This window comes from Leucoraja erinacea, chromosome 28 (assembly GCF_028641065.1).
Source record: "Leucoraja erinacea ecotype New England chromosome 28, Leri_hhj_1, whole genome shotgun sequence".
NCBI classification, from domain to species: Eukaryota; Metazoa; Chordata; class Chondrichthyes; order Rajiformes; family Rajidae; genus Leucoraja; species Leucoraja erinaceus.
In genome coordinates, this window is record NC_073404.1 from 16,617,886 (window position 1) to 16,637,361 (window position 19,476).

General features: G+C 41.6%; 1 protein-coding gene across 3 annotated transcripts in view; it reads left to right on the forward strand.

The window, feature by feature from the left end:
• The window catches only part of ap2b1 (adaptor related protein complex 2 subunit beta 1), a 173,546-nt gene that overhangs the window by 18,615 nt on the left and 135,455 nt on the right, over nucleotides 1-19,476 (forward strand). For all 3 annotated transcript variants that reach the window (XR_008725710.1, XM_055657871.1, XM_055657872.1), the window contains exons 6-8: nucleotides 7,757-7,947; nucleotides 11,758-11,979; nucleotides 17,043-17,163. Coding sequence is in view for 2 of the 3 variants with exons in the window: in XM_055657871.1 (XP_055513846.1) it covers nucleotides 7,757-7,947; nucleotides 11,758-11,979; nucleotides 17,043-17,163 (534 nt within the window). In the remaining variant the exon portion in view is untranslated. The remainder of the gene's footprint in view (nucleotides 1-7,756; nucleotides 7,948-11,757; nucleotides 11,980-17,042; nucleotides 17,164-19,476) is intronic.

Consider the following 19,476-nt stretch of genomic DNA (forward strand, 5'->3'; position numbering starts at 1 on the left):
GAAGGGAACAGGGAGGGGAAAGCAGGGGGTGGGGGATTAGATGGAAATAAGGAGCTTGGGGATTGGAGCTGAGTGTACAAAGGAGGGGAAAGGAGCAGGATGATTGGGGCAGTGGGAGAAATATGTGTGTATCAGAAAGAAATGAGGGGATGGGGAGCTATTCCTTAAAATTGGAAACCCCTGTCTCCATCTGCCTATATCCCTCCCTCTGGCATTGTTACTTCCTGTAGCCATTGTCAGTTGCACTAGATACCTGCCAATCAAATCCACCTCATCTGTATCTGTTTATTGTTGCCAGGTTTTGCCCCCCCCCCCCCCTCTCTTTTCCAGCTTTCTCCCCCTATCCAATCATTCTGAAGAAAGGTCCTGACTGGAAACGTGGTCTATCCATTCCCTTCACAGATGTGGCCTGACCCGCTGTGTTCCGGCTGCACTTTGTTTTTTTTTCACTGAAGATTCCAGCATCTGAGTTTTATTGAGTCTCTATGGTCTCTTGAAAACTGTACAGTTACTATTCTTCAAGTCAGCTTATTTGGAGACTAAGCCTAGATTTTCTTGTGCTTTATGGGCTTGTGCTTATGGGCTAGTTGTGTGCAATGCAATATTTACCCACTGAGCCTCTGTTGAACAATGAAAGAAATGCAAATCAACAAGAAATGTTGTCAAAATGTCTCTGCTCTGTATTGATTACTGTAAACATGGCAGCCCCAGTGTTTAGTCCTACTTCTTCAGCAGTCATGTTAACAATGATGCCTTTCAGTTGATTGCTTTCCTGCTTAACACTTCCCACATACACTCTTGAAAGATGAAAAATGGCTTGAAGCCAGGAGAGACCAGTAAGGACATTATGTGCTCTTCTTGATCAAAACCGGTCGGTGTTTGTACAACTCGGCTTAAAATAGTGACTGGCATTAAAACAAATGCACTGCAACCTGTTTTAAAAAGGGAGTGCGCTTACACATTCAAGGATTTTAATCATTCAGCTTTCATATTGATTTTTAAGTTTATTGTACTGCTGAGACAGTAGGTGTGGGGTGAGGGGAGATTGCTCCTGGCTATGAACTCTGCTTCCTTTACAGCTCGTACTGGCCACGCAGTTAGGGTTGACGTTGTGAATTTTTAGTTCGTTCCTTTGAGTCTATTGTGGGTGGGTGTAAATTAGGGAATAAATTGTTCATGCATTTTTTTGTTTTAGTTTAATTTAGAGCTCCAGCCCACCAAGTCCGCGCCGACCAGCGATTCCCGTACACTAAAGCTATCCCACACATATTAGGTGCAATTTACAATTATACAAAGCCAATTAGCCTACAAACCTGTACATCTTTGGAGTGTGGGAGGAGAAAACCCATGCAAGTCACGGGTAGAAGGTACAAACTCCGTACAGACAAGCATCCGTAGTCAGGATCGAACTCGGGTCTCTGGCGCTGTAAAGCAGCAACTCTACTGTTGCACCACCATGTTAGGGTCAGCTGTTGGGTAACACTAGAGGGTACATTGGGTCAGGAGTGATGGTCAATGAAGCATGTCCCAAATCATTCAAATATCAGAGGTGGGTGCTGTACCTTTTGATTAGATAGTGTCAAGAAAATGTTTGTTGTTCACCTTAACACTCACTGATGACTCACTCGCAATGGTTTCAATTAAAGTAACATGTTGGCATAGATGGAAGAATTGACTGACTCACAAAAGACAGAAGGCATTTAATTGAAACGGAAGATTCTGAGAAATCTTGACCCTGCATTGGGTGTGAATTTGTATCCTCTTCTGGGAGAATCTAGAATAAAGGGTCACTGTAAAGGGTTGACCATTTAAAACAGATGAGGTAAATTATAGGTTCATAATTTCCCCATGGGTTGTGTCTTTGTCCCTCGCTTTTTCACAAAACAGTGAAAGCAGAGTCAATGAATATTTTTAAGGCAGATAGTTTCTTGATGAGCAAGGGAATGAAACTTCACTGGGTAGATGGGAATGCAGAGTTGAAGTTACAATGACATTAGCAATGATAAAGTTGGCTTGAGGCTCCAACTGACTACTCCTGTTTGTACAAATCCGGATATGCGTGTTCATACAGGAAACATAGAAAAATAGGTGCAGGAGTAGGCCATTCGGGCCCTTCGAGCATATATGCTCATGGCTGATCATCTAAAATCAGTACCCTGTTCCTGCTTTTACCCCATATCCCTTCATTCCATTAGCCCTAAGAGCTAAATCTAACTAATCTAAAGATATCCTGCGTCCGGACTAGTGGTCATTCTGAATCCAGTTAAATAGCTCTCCCTGGATACCATGCGGTCTTACATTCCGGAGAAGCCCACCGTGTGGAGCCTTATCAAAGGCCTTGCTGAGGTTTTATAGACTCGTCTGCGGCCCCGCCCTTATCAACCTTCTTTGTTAAGGGCCTGTCCCACTTGGGCGACATTTTTGGTGACAGCCTGAAAAGAGGTTGTCGGGGTGTGACGCACGGTGACGCATGTAGTGACACGCGGTGTCTCCCTGCTGCCCCTGGATTTTGGAATGTTCAAAAACTTCGGGCGACACCTGGGTGTCTCATCATGTCATGCGCCCTGTCACACGTATGCTGTCCTGCGGGTGATGACGCCCAGTTGGGGTTAGAGTTAAGGGTTAGGGGTTAAGGGTTTGGGTTAGAGTTTCCTCCCACACTCCAAAGGCGCACAGGTTTGTAGGTGGATAGGCTTGGTGTAAGTATAAATTGTCCCTAGCATGTGCGGGGAATCGCTGGTCGGTGCGGACTCGATGGACCGAAGGGCACTGTATCTCTGAACTAAATGTGACACAGAGGCCCCAGGGGTTGGACTCTAACCCCCAATGTTCTGCGTGCTCCTCATGGGAACTAAACTGTTGGCCACAAGTTCTCCCAGTGGCAACGGGCTTTTCAACTGGGTACAGGCAATGTTGTCATTGTACCAATGCCACCCACCTGCTCCGGTCACTGAGTCTAAATACCCACCACCCATTTTGAAAGGCGAAGGGGGGGGGGGGGGGGGTCTGTATTTATCCCATAGTCAATGTTACTAAAACAGATGATGTGGCCTTTGTGCAGTACTACTAGTGGGATCTAGCTGTCACGACTGGGTCCACAAATGGGGGGCGTCGGGGAAAGTGGGGTTGGAGAATGGGAGAGGGGGAGAAGGGGATGTGAGGGGAGTGGGAGAGAGTGGAGAAGGGGGAGAAGAGAGGAGCGAAGCGAAGGGGGGGAGGGGAGAAGGGTAGGAGGGGAATGGAGAAGGGGGGTGGAGGGGAGAGTGGAGTTCAGTCTACACTCACTGAATCCATCCCTGTGAAAAGTTAGAGACGGTGATTGGATTTGGAAGCAGACCAATACACCAGTAAATAATACTGAACGACTCAGACTTCTTTTCATTTGCACAATTGATTTTATTGTATTAATTTTAATATATTAATGTTTAAAATCCATGCATTGAAGGAAGAATATTTTACAGCCCATCTGTTGTCCCTATCCCTAACCCTGACCCTAACCCTAACCGGACGTCACTCGCAGGACAGCATACGTCAGCGTGTATGTCATACAACTTGACGGTTTTACAGGCGTCAGTCATTGACGCTCGCAGCCGCCGAAAAAATCGCAAAGTGGGACAGGCCCTTTACTTCTTCAAAAAGCAAATCAAATTCATGAGACACAACCTTCTAAACACCAATTCATGTTCCTTAATCAATCTCTGTCTTCCCAAATGAATGTATGTCTCATCTGTCAGAAACCTCTCCAGTAACTTTCCTAATCTCATCCCTCAGAATCCTCCCCAGTAATTTTTATACCACAGATGTTAGACTTGTCAGTAATTCCCAATTGTTCTCTTTTCGGCCCTTCTAAAATAGAGGCGCAACATTAGACATCCCCCAGTTTTCCATCACCTCACCTGTGCCGAATGACGATTCATATATCTGAGCCAGGACTCTTGCCATTTCTTATCTAGCTTCCCACAGCGTCCTTGGATATACCAATCTGGCTTGGGAGATTTATCTACCGTCAAACCCCTTAGAACATCCAGTGCCTCCTTAACTGTAATGCGAATTGTCCTCAGAATATCTCCATTAACTTTCCCAAGTTAGCTAGTCCTCATGTCTTTCCCTGCAGTAAAAATAGAGGAGAAATATTCATTGAGGACCATGTCTATCTCATCATACATGACCACTTTGGTTTCCAAGTGAGCCTACTCTCCCTGGTTATCCTTTTTCCCCCTTAATATACATATAAAGGTTCTTCAGATTCGCCTTAATCTCATCTGCCAGAGCTATCTCATGCCATCTGCTGTGCCCAGATAGTCTATTGGGGACCTGGTACGAATCCAGGAACGAATGGCCCACAGCTTGGTGGGGGTGGGGGGTGGCTGCCTGTGAGGCTGGTGTTAGGTGGGCTGGAGTAAGTTGTGTGGCCACTCAGCACTGAGTTGTGAGTTCAGGACTACACGCTGGCCAAAATGCTGACTTCATTCCAGCAATGGTGATTGTGCCATCAGCTACTGCAAACCCTTACAGCTCTCCCTTTGAAATCTTCAATTTAAGATAATCTGCTCTGACCAAGCCATTGGGAACTCTTCCCACCATCTCCCACTCTGGCTCGGCATTGATTTCTGTATTTTTATTCACAGAAATGCTCAACATAACGAAGGATTGCCCTGCTGGGTGTTTCCAGCACTTTTTTTTAATTTCAGTTTTCCAGCATGTGCAGTTGTTTTATTGTTCAATTTCTGCACTGTTATTCCCATGTGACGTGCAGGGATGTTTTTCCCCAGCCGCTGTGTGATATAAACACAAGCTGTTGTTTCTTAACAATTTTGATTTTGTTCTATATTTATATTGCTTATATAGATTAGTTATGCTTTGATAGAATGATCACCAAATTGCTACACAGTTAGGTGTCACAATACTAGATATTGTGTGGGTTAACTCGCGCTTCAGTTGGCATGTTGTGAGATGTTACAATAATGATGCTTCAAGGATTGAGGAAAGATCTGGTAATGCTGGGAAATTGTAAGTTAATTGTGAGCCAATTCAAATAATAATCGCTTCCTCAACCGAGGTATCAGCAAATGTCCATAATTCAAGTTTAGGGAAATTATTTTAAATATGTGGGAGCATATTTGGACAAGCAGTTGGTTTGATTTATTTGTAGCCATCATCAAACCATTGGTTAGAAATGAGTATAGTGGTGGACATGCATGTGTAATTCCTGCCTCCAGGTGGCACTGCTTCCACAGGCTATTCCTGCTGCTGTGATTCACCCATTAAGGTTATTCATTGAGGCTGCTGATCATTGGGGCTACCTGCAGAGTGGCACCTCAAAGTGCCTTTCAGAACACCTCCCCCTCCCCAAGTGGATGTGGAGCATTCTGGGTGGGTATTGTAAACCTGAAAGCACAGCATTGCACAGCAATCCCATGTTAACACCAGAATAAGCTCAGACCAAGCCATTCACCCACCTACCCCGTCAGACCATAACTGCCCCATCTGAGGAAGAGTCTACAGTTCCCATAGTATCCTCTTGCATCCTCTTCAATCCTCTGGACTGCAGAAGAAGATAGAGGAAGATCTTGGAAGAGACTGGAAGAAACTGAGCTTTGCCCAAAGATCAAAGTTGGTAGAGCTGCCGTCTCACAGCACCAGAGACCTGGCCTGTGCGGCAGTTTGCAGATTTTCCCTGTGACTCGGGATGCTCAGGTTTCTCGCACATACCAAATACATTCAGGTTGTAGGTTAGTTAGGCTCTGTGTATAAGGAGTTGATGCCAAAGTGGAATAGCATAGAATTGGTATGAATGGGTGATCAATCGTCGGCATTGAGTCCGTGGGATAAAGAGCCTTTTCCCAAGTTATATCTTTCAATTTATCAAATATTTGGCGAGATAGAAGTCTGGACATGCTGTTGAATTTTCACCTCCAGATGGCAGTATATCCTCAGCTTATTCTGCTTCTGCAAACTGTGGGAGGAATCTGCTTAAATTGCTGGAGGAACTCTATGGGTCATGCAGCATCTGCAGAGGGATGTTTTGGGGGAAGATCCTTCAGATTGATTCTTCAAACTTGGTTCTTCTTCTTGAATTGCATCTACCCAGCTGTACTAACCTAATCCAACCCGCACATCATTGGGATTTGGAGGGGAACCAAGGGAAACCCATGCTGTCACAGGGAGAACGTGTAAACGCCTTCCAGCCAGCTCAAAATTAAAGACGATATTAGATGTGATTTATATATAATTTGATGTTTCTTCAACGTATTAATATTTTCTGGTATAAATTAGGTCAAAATAAATGGCTTTTGAATCGAGTGTCAGTGATGTAGGTGACTTGTGACACCTGCTGAGAGGATGTATCCTTGTGGTTCTGTACACTAATGATTCACTGAAGCCTAAAATCCCACACCATGTTCAGGAACAGCTATTTTTCTGCAACAATCAGGTTCTTGAACCAATGTGCACAATCGTAATCTTAGCTCAGCACGGAATACTACCGCTTGCACTCCCAGGGACTTGTTTTTCCAATTGTATACTTTTGCACTAATGTCTTATTTATTTTTGTTGTCTGCTTACATGTGCCTATGATGTTGCTGCATCATTTCCATTATACCCCTACCTCACTGTACTTGTGTTCATGACAATAAACTTGACTTAACTGTTCTACGATAGGCAACCAAACCAGTGGAGATGGCATGCAGTGGGATGGAAAATGTCTGCATGAATAATGCATTTCCTTACCAATGCAAAGTTGGATTATTTTTCTCCCATGAATTGTACAAGGAAGCTAAGAGGAGCTACAAGTTGCTTCTCATGGTGACTTCTTACTTGTGTAGGTTGCAGAGGGGTGTTTTATTTTCCAACTTTTCTATTTTCTCTTTGTGGAGAAAAAAAAGTCAAGGATGGGAGAGGAGAGCCAGTCATGCAGCTTTTGTAGAAAACTATTATCGTGGGAGAGGAGGCTGTGTCTCTTGGAAAGTGGAGACAGGTCCACTGCCAGTACTTTGCCTGGAAATAGATGAAGTTGGGTTTGAAATAAGACATTAATACTTGGTGTCATGGATATTATTGTACAAATTAAGTTTGAAGTAAGTTTTTTAAAGAAAATGTAGTTGGATTTAGAACGCAGCTTTTCTAACATTAATGTCTTTACTTTAACTAGTTAAATATTTTTAAAGATGAATTATAGGGAAATTATTCCGCACAAAACACCATGAGATAATTAATCACGTGAACTATTATCAATTTTGATTGAGGGTTAAATATTGTGGATATTGGTAATGACTTCAGTACATTTATTTGAAATAGTCACAAATTATTTTGCATCTGACAAGATGTCCAAAGAGCTTGACTATCAGCATGTATCAATACTTTGCTGGAATGCCGCTATAGTCTTCGAAGTGCTGTAGAATGGGAATGCTAGTACTGAGCCATAACTGGCATCTCTGCTTTGCGTTGCTGGATCAACAAACTTCTCCTGCCTTCGCCTCAGATCCAGGCCAATGTTTGTTTTGCACACACGACAGTAATGTTTCATACAATGGGGCCTGATTCTCTGCTGAAAATGTAAGTGTTGAGGTATGGCTTCGTTACTGTAAAAGCTTCAATATAATTCAACAAATTGTAAAGATGATGAAAGAATGTAGTAAGTTGCCATCTCTCATTCTCACTGTTCTGAAATATTTGCAATTGTAAACCAAGGAATTGAATCCGAGGCTTGTGTATTAAATTAAATTTAAAATTCTACCCTTCTGATATCTTTTCACAGGTGGTTGCAAATGCTGTGGCTGCTCTATCTGAGATCAGTGAATCCCATCCAAACAGTAACCTGCTTGACCTCAATCCTCAGAACATTAATAAACTCATCACTGCTCTGAATGAGTGCACTGAATGGGGTCAAATCTTTATACTTGACTGTCTGTCAAACTACAATCCCAGAGATGAACGTGAGGCACAGAGGTAAGCTCCTATGTGATGCTTGTATCTTGAGCTCTGTGACGAGGTGGTCAAGAAATGAGATGATGGTTGTTCAGATGGGTGTTAATAAGGGGTCCAACAGTTTGGGTAGTTATATATACAGTTCTTATAACATAGGAGATCCATCTCATGACAATAGTCGAACCAATATTCAATGAAATTGATGTTGCACAGATAAAGAGGGTGTTAGGGAAAGTGCCAGTGAACTTGGCTCGAGTGGTGGAATTCAAGGAATGTCTTAAAGGAGGAAAACAACGTAGAAATATTTAGTGCTGGACTTCGAAGGACATTGGCAACTAAAACTGCAGATGTTAACGGTGGAAAATTGGAGGAGTGTGAATATTTCTGAGTGGGAAAATGTTACATGGGGAAGGACAAAACCATGAAGGAACAGACGTAGAGGTAATATTTCAGCGCCTGCTTAAACAGATCGTCAAGCAGAGGGGTGATAGGAAATTACGTCTTGTTGTGTTGGATAGTCAAGTGTGGAGGTAATGACGGCAAGAATTAGAGGTTTGGCAGTGGAGACAATGAAGAAGGGAGATGGGAGCAGCATTCAGTGGCGTAGGCTAAAGTGGGTCTGTGGTCCAAAACCCCTCTTGGTGTCAAATATTATATCCAGAACACAAACATTTACTTGGGAGAGGATTGAAAACAGCAGCTAGGGAACTGTAAGTGATGTGAATTAAAGGCAACCGATTCAAATTTTCTGACGTGTTTAGTTGAAAGAAATGTTTGCTCACTCAGAACAAGATGTTGAACAGTCTGACAATTTTGAAACATCTGAGATTCAAGACAGGAAGAGGTGGTAAGGCTGAGCGAGGTGCTATCTGTGGATATGGAGAAATTGACACTGTTTTCAGCTGTGACATAATTGGAAAAATAAGAGAGAAAATATAGATCTTTGGGGAGATGGGTGTAACATTGCAGGAGTTGGAAATACAGCTATGGCAATTGATTTTCAGGCATGGAATAAATAGACTAAAACTGAAAATAAGCAACCGGTCCCACCCAGGAGAAAGTAGTTCAAAGGATGATGACGTTTTGTCAGCTGCGTCAGGGAATACAAAAAATTAGAGGGCTCAAGGTGCGATAGTTAGGTACAGTGCCATTAGTGCCTTTTTGTACAGTGTCATTCGTGACTTTGATTAGAAGTGTTTCAGCAATGTGGCAGTCGTAGAAACCTGGTTGGAGGTTCTAATTGTAAGGATATAAATCAAAATTCTAAAAATAATGACCTGCAATCTGTTTTGATTTTTGAGCTGCATGTTCCCTTTCTTCTTTACCACAAGGCAACACATGCTTTAGTAATAAGGTAAATGACAAAGGTAGACACAAAATGCTGGAGTAACTCAGCAGTTGAGGCAGCATCTATGGAATTGGCGACGTTTTGGGTCGAGACCTTTCTTCACACGCGAAACGTCCCCAATTCCTTCTCTCCGTAGATGCTGCCTCACTGGCTGAGTTACTCCAGCATTTTGTATCTACCCCAGGTAAATGAGTTACTCCAGCATTTTGTGTCTACCCCAGGTAAATGATAACGTCAGTTATAGGGCCAGGAAAGGATTGGCATTGAAATACATGAACAGTGCATACTATCCTTACCACAGTTACACATTGCCAAATTATGTTCCTGAAGCCCTCATTTCGCCATCATTATTTAGAATTTTTTATGTTTTGCCAATGTATGTATAGTGATGGCTGCACCTTGGTAAAGTTTATTTGGTATTGGTTTATTTTTGTCACATGTACTGCGATATTGTAAGAAACTTTGTGTGCATGCTATCTAGTCAAATTAGACTATTAATTGAGTAAAGTCAACCCATACACAAGTACAACAGCCAGTGCAAAGGGAAAAATAACCAGATTGCAGAATAGTGCAAGAGCTAGAGAGAAAATGCAGATTAAAAAAGACCAAGGGCCGTAGTGAGGTAGGTTGAGATATTGAGACCACACCCTTAGCTTATTCAAGCTCTGATCATTCGTTTGAATAGCAGGTAGAAGCTTTTCCTGAATCTGGTGGTATATGCTTTCAAGCTGTTCTACCTTCATCCTGATGGGAGAGGGGAAAAGAAGGAATGACTGGCGTGGGAATGACCTTGATTGTTTTGGCTACTTTCCCTTTCTTCTTTACCACAAGGCAACACGTGCGTTTGTAGGTGTATGGAGAGTAGGTGGAGTCGAAGTTGGGGAGGCTGGATTGTGGGCTGCATCATAACTCTGCAAGTTCCTGTAGTATTCGGTAAAAGATTAAACAAACCATGTTAAGAATGTATCCCGATAGGATGCTTTCTACCGTGTACCTATGGAGATTTGTTGGAGATGGGCTGACTCTTCATCTGATGAGTGATATTGTTATGATTTGCTGATGACACTGTGGTGGTGGGCCTGATCTCAGACAATGATGAGAGGTCCTACCGGGAGGAGGTGGCTGATCTAGCACTCTGGTGCCAGGAGAACAGCCTCCTCTTGAACATCAAAAAAACGAAGGAGCTGATCATGGACTTTAGGAGGGCACATCATCCGAGGACGTACACTCCATTGAGTATAAATGGGGATCCTGTGGATAGGGTGAACTGTTTTAAATATCTGGGAGTCCACATCTCTGAGGATATGACATGGTCATCACACGCCTCAGCACTGGTGAGTAAGGCAAGGCAGCGCCTTTACCACCTCAGGCAACTGAGGAAATTCAGAGTGTCTCCGAGGATCCTCCAGTGCTTCTACGCAGCGGCGGTGGAAAGCATCTTGTCCGGGAACATTACCATCTGGTTCGGGAATTGCTCTGCCAAGGACAAGAAGGCTCTGCAGAGAGTAGTGCGTTCGGCTGAACGCACTATGGGAACTTCACTCACCCCCCTGCAGGAACTATACAACAGGAGGTGCAACTCCAGAGCAAACAAAATCATGAGAGACCTCTTCCACCCCTGCAACGGACTGTTCCAGCCGCTACGGTCAGGCAAACGCCTCCGTTGCCATGCGGTGAGAACGGAGAGGTTGAGAAGGAGTTTCTTCCCAGAGGCAATTCGGACTGTAAACGCCTTTCTCACCAGGGACTAACTGTGCAGAACGTTTTTCCTTCTATTATTTATTATGTAAAATAATATGTGTGTTATGATTGTGTTTATAATTTGTTTGGATGTTTTGTTGTTCCGCGAGCATTGCCACTTTCATTTCACTGCACATCTCGTATGTGTATGTGACAAATAAACTTGACTTGACTTGACTTGACTTGATTTCTTCGCGACAAAAGCTTTTCACTGTACCTCGCCACATGTGACAATAGACTAAACTGAACTGAACTGAGCTCCTTTCATCTTGACAACATTGAAGCTGTTGTCATTGAAGCTGTTGTCTTGACACCGTCCTACTAAGTGTTCTCCGTACATTGGCACTGACTTTTCAATTATTGAAATAAGCAATATTTAATTGAAAAAATAATTAATAATGATTATCGGTCTGACAATTACAATATGGCTTTAGCTTTTCAAATTGTCATTCATTTTGCTTATTAGTATGATTTAATTGTACACAATTAATAAAGTTCCATTTAGGACACAAGGGCATTGTGATAGAAATTAATCTCTCGCTACATGTAGCCAATGTACTATCAGATTCCGTATTAATTCAGATTGAACTAATCCTGGATGAATATGGTGCCGGTCAAGAGTATTTTAGCCAAAATGTATTTTTCTTGCTCCGAATTAGCTCTCTTCCCAGTCTGAATGGCAGACAATATGAAAAATATACGGGAAAGTTAACAAAGGTTTTCTTTTTTTTTTTCTTTGCTAGTATCTGTGAGCGGGTGACACCACGACTTTCCCACGCTAACTCTGCAGTTGTCCTCTCGGCTGTGAAAGTGCTGATGAAGTTTATTGAGCTTCTTCCCAAGGATTCCGAGTATTACAATACAATTCTGAAGAAGCTGGCTCCTCCCCTTGTCACCTTGTTATCAGGGGAACCTGAGGTGCAGTATGTAGCTTTGAGGAACATCAACCTTATTGTACAGAAGAGGTGAGTCTGGGCGGGCTTGTGTTTTTCCTGAGTCAGGTCAGTTTGTGTTTCTAACATCTTTGGTCTCATCTGGGACTATATTTTTAAGTTGAGGCTTTAGGATTACATGAACCACCGGTTCCGCACAACTGAATCTCTCCTCTCCCAATGTCATAAGATCATATGTGATAGGAGTAGAATTAGGCCATTCGGCCCATCAAGTCAACTGCCATTCTATCTCCCTCCTAAACCCATTATCCTGCCTTCTCCCCATAATCTCTGACATCTGTACTAATCAAAAATCTATATCTCTGCCTTAAAAAATATCCACTGACTTTGACTCTACAGCCTTCTGTGGCAAAAAAATCCACAGATTAACCACCCTCTGACTAAAGAAATTTCTCCTCATCTTCCTATAAGAATGTCCTTTAATTCTAAGGCTATGACCTCTAATCCTAGACTCTCCCACTAGTGGAAACATCCTTTCCACATCCAATCTATCCAAGCCTTTCCCTATTCTGTATGTTTCAATGAGGTGCCCCCTCATTCTTCTAAACTCCAGCGAGTACAGGTCCAGTGCCGACAAATGCTGATCACAGGTTAACTTGCTCATTCCTGGGATCATTCTAGTAAACCTCCCCTGGACCCTCTCCAGAGCCAGCACATCCTTCCTCAGACATGGTGCCTAAAATTGCTCACAATAAATGCTGCCTTATAGAGCCTCTATATTCCATCCCTGTTTTTGTATAAACTCTAGAAATAAATGCAAGCATTGAGTTTGCTTTCTTTACTACCAATTCGACTTGCAGATTAACTTTTTGGGAATCCTGCACCAACACCACTGATTTTTGGATTTTTGGATTCTCTCCCTATGTCAGTGGAATACCATATCTAAATCTCTTGTCTTGAGTTCTGCAGCCCAATTGATCTTGCTCCTTAAAACATTGCTGAACTGTGACAACCTGCAGTCATTGAGCAAACAGAAATATTGGCCCTCCAGCTCCTCAGTGTCCCAACCTATAGATTGCCACCCTGTTGTGCTATTTTATGCTGCAGGCCATCTCTGTATATTGTCAAAGATTAGGATAAACTATCGAAGCTGTCTCATGTACTGTTCAGCCATTTAACTATATCTCTTCTTCCTCAAAAGTGTTATCAACATTTTAATTCAAAGGTGAAAACAATTACTGAATATATCACAAATGATGGACATAAACATTAATCCCATCCCAAAGTCTTTGGTTTACTAAGAATTCCACTGTCATAACATGGTGATATGTTACCACACTGCAGAACACATTTATTTGGAACAGGGTGGTGGGAATTAATAGATTGAATCACAACAAAGTTGCATTATAATCAGTGTTTAAGAGGGAACTGCAGATGCTGGAGAATCGAAGGTTACACAAAAAAGCTGGAGAAACTCAGCGGGTGCAGCAGCATCTATGGAGCGAAGGAGATAGGCAACGTTTCGGGCCGAAACCCTTCTTCAGACTGATCGGGGGCGGGGGTGGGCGGGGACAAGAAAGGGAAAAGGAGGAGTAGCCAGAAGGCTGGGGGATGGGGGAGGAGACAGCAGGGGGGCTAAGGAAGGGGAGGAGACAGCAAGGACTAACAAAATTGGGAGAATTCGATGTTCATGCCCCCGGGGTGCAGACTCCCCAAACGGAATATGAGGTGCTGTTCCTCCAATTTCCGGTGCACTTTGACCATTATAATCATATTGCTTTGTTATAGCTTCAACCAATTTTGGAAATAAATGCTGGTTACGTGCAGCTTGCTTACGATCTGAGACAGAAACATCCCTTCACAATTCCTGAAATGAGAATTAAATATTTAATTAAACCTATTCTGTATTCACATCAACAAACACATGTTCTCTCAAGAGGAAACAAGTCTGCTTTAACAGAATTGTACTGTGCCTTTAAATGTTAAAAACTCCAGCTCTTATAAAGCAATACATCATTGTGAACCCTGATCAGGTACATCAGTAGATGGAGTTGCCAAACTTTTTTTCAGATGTAAAACAATCGTTAAGTCAGTCTGACTCCATTACAAGTTAATTTGGCAATTTTATTGGTAGGGACGCATGGTTAATAGTGATGTTTCAAAATTGTTTTTGGTAATGGACACTGAAGCCCCCGTTCCTAAAATATATGGTATGAATACAGTATCAGTTTCGTATATTTAAAAGCAATCAGCGATTCATGACAAATGACCTTTACAATAAATTCCCTGCTGGAAACCAGTGATGCTGTAACTGAATTATTTTATTATTTTCTCTTCGCTCTCCCAGTTTTAGTGGTTGCATTGTTATCGACAGTGCTTCTTCAAAGCAGTGCTCAGCAAGGAAGAGCGTTAATCCATCAACTGAGATGGATGAAAATCAGTAGATTTTCTTGCCTATATTTAACTGATACCAAGAATTTACCATATAAGGCCTGCAGTTTTCTTTCACATCAATGACATAAATGAGTTGGAAGGAACTGCAGATGCTGATTTGCAACAAAGATAGACACAAAATGCTGGAGTAACTCAGCGGGACAGGCAGCATCTCTGGATATAAGGAATGGGTGATGTTTCTGGCCGAGACAGTTGGCCTCGGTCCGGTTGCTGAACCTTTCAACTCCCCCCTCCCATTTCCCACATTGACTTTTCTGTCCTGGGCCTCCTCCATTGTCAGATTGAGACCCAGCGCAAATTAGAGGAACAGCAAATCATATTTCACTTGGGCAGCTTACTCCCCAGCGGTATGAATATTGACTTCTCTAATTTCATGTAACCCTTAGTTTCCCTCTCTCTCCATCCCTCCTTCTTCCCAGTTCTCTGACCAGACTGACTGTCCCCCTGATTACAGTATCTCTGTTTGCTTTGTTGTCACCTTCTCCCAGCTAACAATGGTCTATTCTACATTTTCCTTGAGGTTCATATTTGTTCTCTTACACTTCCTTATCTCTGTAACTCCCTCTCCCCGACGCTCATTCTGAAGAAAGGTCTCGACCTGAAACATCTCTCATTCCTTCTATCCGTGTCCCGCTGAGTTACTCCATTTTGTGTCTCTCTTCAATGACATCAATGAACTAGTTGTGTTTTTGACGGTCTAATACATTTTCATGGTAATCATCACAAGTACCAGCGTTTCAATTCTACATCATTTTAACCAAATTCATGAATTGCCACGCTGTGACATGAACTCATATTTTGGATTATTAATAGATTATCACTTTTGAATGTAACAAAACAGCACTTCCTACATTAAAACTAATCAGCAAACCACGACAGATGAACCTGACAGCATATTTGACATTGAAACAGTCCACATTTATTTCTCTCATTATTTTCTTCTCACTCTCCCAGTTTCCGTTGTAACATCATGAACCTTGAGAGAAAAGCGAAGTCAACAGTTTGGGAATCAAATTGGAGACCTGTTTGGTCAATGTATTCTGCTGCAGACAATAGAAATTCACTTTGAATTGCAAACTAGGTTGTAGTTGCTGTTGCCATGTTGCTGTGCAGACTGAACACAAAATCACAAGACCTCTGACAATTCTCATCTTTCAGTGCACTTCACCTCTTGGGTAATAGAGCTTCACTCGACTGTTTTAAAGAAATCCATTGTAAAGCATATGTTTTAAAATGTTTTCTTTAAAAAGTACTGGTTTATACAGACCCTTTTAGGACCAGGTGAATTCTCTGCTGAATATTTCAAACGTGGCCTGAGAAGCAATATTGTGCATGATGAACATGGATGCTTTCTCGCTCTCTTTGCTTTACTTGCTTTCCATTCAAGCTTAGAGAATATTCAGAGCACAGCTAGTAGGCTAGGTGGCATTTCTGACAAATATTATGGTATCTCAGTTGTTCTAATCAGCTCTTTTAGCTGGAGTTTAGTGCAGTATATCCTCCAACTATCTTCTCCAAATTTTCCTTAATTTTGTACTATGGTGATTTAGGGCTCTTAGGAATAGTGAATATAGTAAACCTCCAATAACCTTCTATCCCATTGTTCAGAATTCCTGATGGTTCGGCATCCAGCTCAATGGTTGATGTTTCCAAACTCACTTGAGCAGTGTTTCCCAAGCTTCCTTTAGACTCGCCCTAGTCCAATGTCCCTTTATCTCTTTAAACGGGTGTTCTCTGGAAAATTTTAGCATAATTTATTATGGGGTTTATTATGCGGTGGCACGATGGCGCAGCTGTAGAGTTGCTGTCTTACAGCACTTGCAGACCCGGGTTCAATCCCGCCTACGGGACCTGTCTATGGCGTTCATAGGTTCTCCCCGTATTCGCGTGGGTTTTCTCCGAGATTTTCAGTTTCCTTCACACTCCAAATACGTGCAGATTTGAGCGTAAATTGGCTTAGTATAAGTGTAAATTGACCCTAATATGTGTAGGATAGTGTTAATATGCGGGGATCGCTGGTGGGCCTGTTTCTGCGCTGTATCTCTAACCTAAACTAAACTTCAGTGATTAAAAGATTTAAAATTAAAAGTATGTTCATGTATTAAAGGGGTAACCTCCAATAATAATTGATGATTCAGCACCACCGAAGTCTCAAGCGTGCTGCATATATTTAACATCTCGTTTGAAAGATGGTGAATCCCTGAGTTTAAAAACTCCCTTGAGAGTTTAAAAACTCCCTTCAAAACTTGAGAGTGAGCCACGATTCTGCATTTGAATCCTTGAATGAGTTTGATATTGCAACCAGAGGCAAGTGTATCACCACCTTGGGCATGGTTGATACTTAATATTTTAAACAATTGTGCCAGCTCCTTTCTAACAGGCATTTGGGATAAATATGCAGAGCCTTACTCATTTATCCCTCATTTCTTTGAGGGAATACCTTTGCACAAAAGCAGCTGGAGTTGTGAACAGTCAGTTGCCTACTTTTGAAAAGAATGGGAGGGCATGTAATTACAATAATTAATATGATTCACCACATCAGAGGCAGTGCCTTCAAGTTCCTTAAGGAAAATATTAATGTTGTGATAACTTACTGATAAGACACGACGTTTGACAGAACATGGGATCTATGAAAATGTTTTTTAACCATACAATAATCATGTCATTTTCTTATTTTTCAGGCCAGAAATCCTGAAACAAGAGATAAAGGTGTTCTTTGTGAAATACAATGACCCAATATATGTCAAACTGGAGAAACTAGACATCATGATTCGACTTGCTTCTCAGGCCAACATCGCTCAGGTCTGTACTCTACAATGCTATAAGCAGCCATATTATTATTGTTTGTCTGATAATGAAGGCAAGAGCTCAGGTTTAAAACTGGAGCATTGCAAGTAAAGGGAGGTGTAACCTGAAATGCCCTATTCAAAGAAAGCATGCTTGAATTTTTTTGAAAACACTTATTTGTTTAGCATCTGAAATTTCAGCACAGTAGGATCTTGATCGAGAGCTAATTTTTGTATCAAATGTTATTCATGCAGGTTGGTAATGTCCTACAGTTATACAATTACGTGTATTTCTCAATTAACTAATTTCTCCAGTTACTTTTGAGTGTGTTAACGCCCCTGTATTTATTATCTTTCCTAACCGCTAATATTTACCATAGTGGTTTGAACTTCCATCTTCCATATCAGTGAGGACAGCCTTAGAATAGTTATTGTAATTCCAGCAAATGATTCACTTTTAGTATACCCGTAGTACCTCTGAAATGCTTCATAGAGTCATTCTACTCATCTCCTGGATGTTTCTTAGTGATATTTTACAGGCAGTCCCCTAGTTATGTAAAGATTCCGGAAGTACTTCAGCTGATTTCTCCAAAGTCAGAAATGTTTGTTTTCTATAGTCATCCATACTGCATTGCTCTACGTATAATTGCTATGATTTTATTTCATTGAATACACACCATAATACTAGCTATAATTAAACTAATGGAATATATGCAGTATCTAATTATTAATGAACACCATGAAACATTATTGCTATCTTGAAAAATGCTTTATAAATGTAGGAGGGAATTTGCATAAAATCAGATTTCCATGAGACGGGTCATTCATGATCTGAGGTGCTCCTGTATATAGATGTGTGGTCCTCTTCACATGTGTTCTCTGGTATGTCCGGTTCTACTTTTACATTTTTTTTTCAATCCATCAAACACATGCATGTTGTATATTTAAATTTGATGAATCAAAAGTTCATACAATTGACTGAGGGAAGTTATAAAGACATCTCTATTTTCTACCTCTGCCAAAATCTTTCTATGCTTGCATTGCCTTCAATCCCCCACTAATTCCTCACTTAGGTTGGACACATACACACAACTTGTTTATCTCAGCTGGATTACAAACTCCACATTCCATCCATTGTCAAAGCTGTTTACTTTATACAACATAGGCTGTATTCCAACATCTCCGTACACTATTGCTGAAGTCATTATCCATATTTTAATTGTTCTTCTCGCCAGCTTTCTGTCACCGCAACCCCCACTCTCCAACTTCCACCCATAAAGCTCAAACTGCAAAACCCTGCTGCACCCAGTGCTATACTGAGGTCAATGAGTTTGTTTTCACATTAATTTTCCATCTTCAAATATCACGTTTAAAATCGTTAGCTACAAATTCTTTGGTGTTTTTTCCCTACTGTTGCACCGCAACTGTTTTCTGGCTCTCTAGGCCCGTTCTCACAATCCTCAAATCCGCGATACCGATGCAGGGTCTCGACCCAAAACATTGACTATCCCTTTGCCTTCATAATTGTTGCTTCATTTGCTGAGGTCCTCCTGCAGTACATTTTTTTGCTCAAGTTTCCAATCCTTTGTGTCTTTTCATACATTTTTCTTACAACCCCGCTTCAATTTGTCAGTAGCAGAACCTGCAATTAATTGTTAGCAGCTTCATCGCCAGATTCCTACCCACCTCAAAATTCCGGGAAACCATGTATGAAAATGTCATACTTGACAAAGTTGTGACCGTGTGTCAGTATTCTGCCAAATGAGTAATGCTTAATGCAAGTTGTTTGGAAAAGTAGTGGTTCTAAATGTGCAGTGATTCATCTGATAATGGTCCAAGCAGAGTAGGCAGAGCGTTAATGCTGGCAAGAGCTAAGTGATCCCCTTTCACCTTGAACTCTTCAATCTGCTGTTTTCGATTTGTCTTGTGCTAATGCTGCACAGACATTTGAAGAATAAATAAACTCAGAAAGCTGGCCTTGATCTGGAATGTTCGCTGTGGCTTGCGTTTGCAGAGATTCTACGTGCCCAGGCTTGTTGAGTGTGCCAATCACATACCATGCATTCCATACAGCAAATGCATCCTTGTCACTTGTTGCAGGAACTTGAGATGTACTTAATAATAGGATTATTTGTATTATAAAAGTTATTCATGTGTGGAAATCATTTTTTCTATTGTAAAATTTGTTTTAATAAGTATTAGCTTGTTAGTTGCTGTTGTTTAATCTTTGAAATGTGCTGGCAAGCTTTGCTGCCTGCAAAAATCAATCTGTTAAATAATTGTTTAAGACTCAGAATTAAAGGTTAATACACAGAGATAAAATGTATTA